Raw genomic sequence first — 7848 nt, 5'->3', positions numbered from 1 at the left:
CATTTGAATGTATATAAACACTTTCCTGTCTTGTATTCTACCAAAGACTGTTTGTTAATAAATGTCATTGATATATATATATTTGGCAAAACAAACTTCCTTTATTCACCCATTTGATTTGTATTATGATCAAGTTAATGAACATAATATACATCTGACTTTGAGACATGTTAATCACATTGTGTAAAAGAATAATGTTTAAAATCTGGATTACTCAAAGTGTTGGCACACCGGCATTTTGGAAAGAAGTGGACAAATGCAGTCGAAAGAAAGCTTTTCTGTGGCAATAGCAGTTTGAAACATTCAAATATATACAGCAAAAGATTGATAGAGTAATCACCTTCTCTAGCTGCCTTTTCATAAATATAAATAAAACATCACAGCAATAATGTCTAGCACAATACAACAGACAAGAGACGGGGAGCTACAGGATGGTAGGGCTTTAAAACGCGAGTGAACAGTATAAAAACTGGCGGTTGCTAACTCACACGGACATCTTCACATAGAGTCTTTGTACTCATACAAGCTTTGAGTCTTTGCTTGGCAAAGCTAGATATTTATATATCTTACAGCCAGATATCTTACAGCCACCTCTTTATTTATAAGCAGTTTTAGGTTCTTAATGAGAAGTTTCCTTGTGGACTGTAAGTGAAATTATTTTTAAACATCCTTCTCCAAGTAGTTTCCAGCTGACTGTAGGAAAGCAGTGTGATTTGTAAGAAACCACAATTCAGACTTTGACTTAAGCCTTCTTCAGCTGACGTCCACATATATCCACAGACAGCTGAATGAATCGGGTCGGAGACAGTTTTATAACAGGGCGATGGGCTTGCTGTTGGCTGGTGTGCCCATGTACTGGGAAGACAGGTGATCCTGGGAGCTGTAGGAGGTGTAAAGACCCGTCACTTGCACATCTGACAGCTGCAGGTTCGCTCCAGTGGAGACAGGAGTCAGGTTGGCTGTTCCCAAGTCACAGTCTGATAGTCGGAGGGGTGAGTTACTGAAGGTACCCAAAGCATCCAGGTTAAAGCTGTCGTCCTTCATTTCCTCCCACAGATTACCTATGCAGATAGATAGAGAGGTTAGTGTACTGATGCAACAACCCTTGGATTATATAGCAAACAAAAAACAGGGATGGCATTTAAAAAATGTATTTACCTTGAAGGGCAAAGTCCATGATGCTCGGGTCCAGTGCATCCACTTCTGAGTGGGTATCACCGTGCACACTGTAGAAATCGTCCGGCAGCTTGCTGTGGTGCTGGGTGAGTGGACTGTGGGAAAGGTCAGGGACTGTGTGGAGTGGAGGTGTCTGGGCCGGGGCAGGGGACATGGGGGCCAGGCGGGCCTGAGCGTGGAGCTGTGCCTGAAGCTGGTGGTGCTGGTGCATGGGTAAACAGGGCAGGGACAGTGTGACTATTGGCTGAGGCTGCATCTGTGCTGGCACAGGCAGCGGGAGGCCAGTGGGACAACTGGGCAGACGGGTCATGCCGGGCTCTAAAGCCTTACGTCTGCAGTTCTCTGGGCGGTCTGTGATCAATTTGTCCAACTCATCTGCAGGAAAAACGTAGATTATCAGACAAAGTTACATTGTGACGTCCAATTTTGATGACTCGTTGCCTTTTTGAGCAGTAGACCTTTTTATATTCAACAAAATAAATTTCTAACCAGGATTAGCCATGCTGCGGCGGATGGCTGGGAGGTCCTTGCGTTTCCACTTCTGCATCTCTTCCTCCATCTTGTCAATTTTGGCAGGGTTCAGTGCCCACAGACAGCCCTTACGGGACGAGCTGCTCGTCTTGTTCTCCACTTTCTCAAAGCATTTGTTTAAGGACAGGTTGTGTCTGACTGAGTTCTTCCATCCATCAGGTGCAGTCTGTAGGGAGAGAGGTGGTGTATGAGTCACAGTCTTTATCTACATGTACCTTCTTTTTTAGTCATTTTCTGTAATATTAATAGTATCATACCTTGAAATAAGGGAAGTGTTCCTTCATAAAGCTATAGATCTCACTGACAGGGAGGCTGCCAGTTTTGCTGTTCTTCAGAGCCATGGCAATCAAACAGCTGGAAAAAAAAAATCTTTATTGAATGTAGGTCAAAGCAGAGAAGGTGACATACATTAAAGATAATTCATAAGATTTATTGAATATTAGTACATTTTAGCTACATAAAAGAGGTCTGACCTGTAGGAGTAGATTGGCTTGGGGAAAGACTTGGGCTGCAGCTCCTGCTCTTGTGGAGCCAGACGAGGTTGTGTGAATAGACTTTGGTTGTTGAAAGAGACATTGCTATAAAGCCCACCAGTTGAACACTATGAGAAAAAGAGAGAAAATAATGAGGAACGTTATCATTTGCATTTATCCATTGTGACCAATTTAGCTTTTATCAAGTAGCATTAACTACAGAGGTCATGTAAGCAATCCACACAAGAAGCAAAAGGAAACCAACAAATCAGCACCAAAAAATATGAGTACAGTACTTTATTAGCTTTATTAGTTTGGTACCTGTTGTCCAGTTTGGGTTATAGAGTACACATGCTGGGGTGTGGGCTGGTAGACTGAGGTAGGGCACTGGTATCCCGGAGAGGGCAACCCATTCATGGAGAATGGAGACATCTGTGAAGCAGATACAGGGATATTTGTCAATCAACCCTATTTAACATAAAACGTATACATTTTTTCTTGCAATGCTGTTAAAACTCACACTTCCGCTGTGGGTGTTGATGATGCTGATTCCCAGAGGGCTGTGCTGCATGTTGCTCTGGAGGTGGAGCATGGAGCCTTGACCCGCTGTCATCGCAGTCATGTTGCTCAGCTGAGCTGTGAGAAGGAGCAGCAAGACTGTTATTAGAAAGGAAAGTTCACCAAAAAACTTGCCCCCCCCCCACACCTGAAGTGCTTTCTATTGATTCCAGAGACTTAATGGTTTGATTTCCAGTTTGAAGATGTTACCTGTAGCAAACAGTAGAATGGGGCTTAATTATTATATTATAACAATATAATACACTTGTACTTAGAAGTTATAACCATTTACAGAGTTAAAGTTTAAAGTCTTCTCCACAGTAAAGGAGAAGTGTTTCGCAATTAAAATGTTAATGTTTTCAAACTAAGGTCTGTGGATTGTCTTGTAAGTTCATTATGTTTGGAAACGTAAGGGATTGGTGAGTTTTTTCAAGTATAATTGTTTGCACTTTGATTTTTCATATACCTTAAACTTCAGCACCAACTAAAACTAGCTATCTGGATACATTTTTGAGTTTAAATGCATATGGTTTTAGTGAAGAACAATTCCCAATAGCAAAAACAGCATTATTGTATTATCATTAGTCTTTATCTTTTGTTATAAAGTTGTGCTTATATCTGCAGAGGCCAGAAATCCAAAAGAATCCAGCAGTCCTGATTTATCCAATCAGAGAGATGATGTGGTTTTTGAATGTTGCACTGTCCCCTCCCTTCACCTCACCTGTCTGTTGCTCCAACAAGCTGCCCTGGGAGGGCCCGTTACTGTGGCCTCGGCTATCAGCCATCTGCTGTAGTCGGGGCACATCCACAGAGGTGAGCCATGACAGGGACTGCAGGTCCCCAGGGAGGTCCTCCTCCCTCAGCTGGGAGGGGTCCGTGGTCAGAAGCCTTCAAGAGAGAAGGAGGAAGGGGGAGGTTAGAGGGTGGGGGGGTTAACACGGCTGTAAGCTCAGACACACACAGACCGCAAGTGGAATTTAAATCTAAACACTTGATAGAACAATTTGTCCTTCAAAGTCAAAACCACTGTAATGAGTCTGACTATGGGCAAACAGAGATGAAAGCTGCTCAGCAAAGCCGTGTATTAGCCATGCCATCCAGGATTTACCATAAGTAGATTAACTACAAGGGTTATTTAGCAGTGACAGTTTTAATCAACAATGAGGGAGTTAAACAAGCTTTCCATTCAGAATTGATTATCTGTTGAGATTGTTTTTCATTTTCTAGGAGTGGCACACTGATCTTTGTTTTTCTCATGGTTAATACTTTGCTTTTTTGATGATGATAAAAATAAATTTGATAAATAAAATAAATGCAAAATAGCAATTCAATTTGTGTAGTATTTGATGTTTTACTAAATTTTTTCAACTCATAATTTTATAAATGTTCTATTTGCTATAAAGTGGATTAAATATAGGATTGCTGTTTAACCAGTAAACTGCCAGTACCAATCAGCTTTCAGTCATTACTTCTTTTATGTGGTGAGCCTTGAAGAGAAAGAAAAGAAAAGAGAGGAATCCTCTTGAATCCTCTCCAGTCTTCTCTGCACACACACACTTACTGTGCAAGGGTTTAGTAATTGGGGTCGCTATGACAACACATACTATTCAGTTAGGGTCTGTGGACAGTGTAAGAGTCCCCCCCCCCGCCCCCCCCCCGTTTACACACACCAAATCTCCTAATAAAAAAATCAACCCTGTGTCAGGTGACCATGGTCTGGCCTTACACCATTGGCTGAATCATAAGTAAACAACGCATGAGATCGTTTGAAACATGGGACTGCAGCACATGTTGCCTGAAACAGTTGGCCTTGTCTATTGAAAAATGATCACCTATTGTGTCCCAAACGACAAATCTGCCCAGTGGCACGTGGCTCTATTGTCTTCCCCAGACCCTTCCTTGATTGTCTCTGTCGTTTCTTTTCTTTACACAGCCCTTGCATTAATCTGTTGGAATGACAGCCCTCACATAGGAGGGACAAATAGGATGCCATCTGCTTCCCTGTCCCTTTCCAGCCTCTATCTCCAACCAACACCATCACCCCCCCCCCCCTGCCCCATCCTCCCTAAATGGGGAAATCAACGGAGCCTTGGGCCAGAGGGGGTGCAAGTGTAGTTTGAGGTCAGGGCTCTGTGTCTGCCGTCTGAATAAGTGACATCATTGCCGCTAGGAATCAGCCGCACACGTCCTCAAACTCCTTGCATGTGCCAGTAAATGATTTAGAGTGATCATCCTTTTGCAGCAGGTGGCATTGTGAAGTTTAACACCCTGCGAAGTGTTACACTATCCCAGCTGGAGCATTGAAATTTAGTGTACCATTTGTGAGACTGACTTTCATTCTGTTTTCTTATTCTCTGCCTTGCTGCTGAGAGTTTTCTTTCACTTCGGACAAAATGAAAAAAATAATGTTCAAGCATAAAAATAATCTGGGAGTCTGTGACTGATGAGACTGAAGAGAAAAGTAGGTGTGCATACACTCAAATCAAAACTATGTACAATATTTACTATAGCTGGTCTTTTACACTTTTGTTTGACGAATCTACTCAAGCTTGCAATTTCCCATTTTAAAAGCCCAATACAAACTGATAGAAACATATAGATGATATATGGGGGACATTCCCACCTCCTCTCCTCTCTCCCTACCAGCAGCATAGAAATTGTTCACTGATGCAAAACATGTTGAGCTGGTGTCTCCATGTATCATCCAAGCCTTCCCAGAGGTTTAACAACACAAAATATTGCACCTCCTCCTCCCTACCTCCCTCTCTTTCTCCCTCCTTTTCTAATTGGGAGCCACTTGTGCATACTGGTGACCCAGAGCGCCCGTCTCCCCCTGAGCCGGCAGGCCAAGAGGCTCAGGCTCTCCGTGTGCCGACAGCGGGAGTGTAAACAGAGCTGATGGTTTCTGACAGATCCATTCAGACTGAAAATCATTCATTCTTCAGGATTTTTTTTTCCTCTCTCTCCTTTTTCATGAAACCCCCCATGCACAAAAAGAGCTGTCCATCTACCTTTAGATTAAACACAGTGGGTTTGGACAGTTTGTTCCATGACCATTTGGGAAACACCTTAAAGGGTTTGATTAATAACAAATATGCCTTTTATCTATTGAGGCGTCACAGATTTGAGCCTGAGTTTGACAATATGCAAGAAAAAAATAATATGTTGTTTAGTGCTAGAAAATTCTGTAACTAGAGTCCTGATATAACTGAACAGAATTTAAATCACAAGTCTTACCTGTAGTCCTGTGGAGACGGATGATGCCCAGCATTCTCAATTATTCCTGACATCCTGGATGTTATTCCACCTTCTATCATTTCCTGGGATATGTGATACCACTGCAATGTAATAAATAAAATGAACACACTTTAGGTTATCCCCCCAGTGAGTATACAAACTTAGATAAACAATCTATGTACAAAATGATCACAATATTAATCATATTACTTCAAATGGTGCCTTCTTCAGTAAATAAATATGGTGGAACAGCATGTGCTATATCTGAAAATATAATATTGCTCAACAAAAAGCAAACATTTTAAACTCAAATTAAAGTTAAATGAACATTTAACACAAGTATAAACAAATTCAAAATAATAATAGCACACAAGAATTTTTAGTTTTTTTGCTGGAGCTGCTACCCCCGCGACCTGATACCGGATAAGTGGACGAAGATGAAGATGAAGATGAAGACATAGAATTTTTAAATTTGGCACCAGTGTGCCTTTGTTGTAGCTGAAGCCCATTTTACAGTTTGAAAGCTTTTGGTTCCCCATAGTCTCACTAATTGAACTGAATAAAATATACAAAGAATAATATAGCTTGCTTTCAATAACCAAGCAGTTCAAATGTTTACATAACAGTTTGATCACATTAGCTCAGGTTTAAATGGCATTTAGCCTGCCTACAGAAAAATTATAGTTCAAGTCTCAAAATCATCAAAATGTCAATATTCTCATAAAAACCAACAATCCCACAAAGACTATGGTGCTGAAAGAGAGAAATAATGAAACAATCACCTGTTTTGGATGATATTGAAGAATGTGTCAGCTGGTCGCGAGCCCCTGTACTGTATTTCACTGTGTTGCACTTGATTCTCCAAAAACCGTTTTTAAATTTCCCTCTCTGGAGCTGTCCAGCGCTCTGACATGCGCAGTGGAGACTTCAACAGAGCTCCCAGTCGCCCAGGGGGCAGGAGGATCCCATGAGTTTGACAGCTGCTCTTAATGCAGTGCCTGTTAACAGTCCCGATAACATCCACACTTCCCTTAGCAAGTGTAGAAGTAGCGATGTCGAGATTTTATTTTTCTCTCCGTTTTGGTGGGGACTTTGTGTCACAGTGCGGTCGTGGTGCGCTCTTCACACTGCATCCAACACGTTTGTTGCATTTAAAATAAGGTCATACTCCATCCAGACATTGTAGTCCTCTTATTAGATGATTATTAAAGAGATACGATTATATATATGTATATATATATAGTAAGTTCTTCTGTCTGCCTTACACCGTCCTGGGCGTTTGTTCTTCCAGTGACACGCAGGTGCGTCTTAATAAAACACAAAATAGCTACAAGTTCAGGCCCAAATCATGGTGAGGTTATTTACCGCAACAACAAAAAAATGTAACAGTTGAACCAGCCTAAGCGCATTAAAAGCAACATTAAAAATTAAACAAACGTGTAATGAAAGAATTAACATGAAATATCCATTTCTCCTGTCAGGTTATTCCCAGTAAGCTCCCTCGATCAGGTCTAAGACGATGTGAGTCGCTACTTGTGGTGGCATCTTTGTATGTGAGTGTGAACTTTTTTTAAGGGAAGTGCTTGTAGATAATTTGCTTCCCGCCGCTGTGGCCGCGTCCTGCTCCTCTCAGCAGTGGGAAACAGAGCCGGGGAGGCGCGTAGGGAGGGCAGGGGGCCGGCGGGGCTGCAGCAGGAGGCGGCAAAGGCATACACTCGTCTACAGAACAGGTCCACTTCACTAGTTGTACTTGTAGTACTTGTAGTACTTGGGTTGATAACGCATTTCAGTACACTACCAATCCAGAAAATAAAAATGTACTCTGTCAGCACTTGAGCTGAAGTGTAGGAAAAGAAACAAAACACTCCCAACT

General features: G+C 41.9%; 1 protein-coding gene across 1 annotated transcript; it reads right to left on the bottom strand.

The window, feature by feature from the left end:
* Nucleotides 1–33: 33 nt before the first annotated feature.
* Nucleotides 34–7608, bottom strand: foxn4 (forkhead box N4). Its single transcript, XM_031308743.2, has 10 exons — nt 6758–7608; nt 5976–6076; nt 3460–3626; nt 2701–2816; nt 2502–2612; nt 2181–2308; nt 1965–2061; nt 1666–1873; nt 1159–1551; nt 34–1061 (listed from the first exon to the last, which is right to left on the bottom strand). Exons 2-10 carry the CDS (start codon nt 6053–6055, stop codon nt 811–813), a joined length of 1551 nt encoding a protein of 516 aa, XP_031164603.1. The 5' UTR covers nt 6056–6076; nt 6758–7608; the 3' UTR covers nt 34–810.
* Between the last annotated feature and the right edge of the window lie 240 nt (nt 7609–7848).

The sequence above is a fragment of the Sander lucioperca genome, chromosome 2 (assembly GCF_008315115.2).
Source record: "Sander lucioperca isolate FBNREF2018 chromosome 2, SLUC_FBN_1.2, whole genome shotgun sequence".
NCBI lineage: Eukaryota > Metazoa > Chordata > Actinopteri > Perciformes > Percidae > Sander > Sander lucioperca.
The sequence above is the reverse complement of the archived record's forward strand: the minus strand, read 5'-3'. Positions and strand labels throughout refer to the sequence as shown.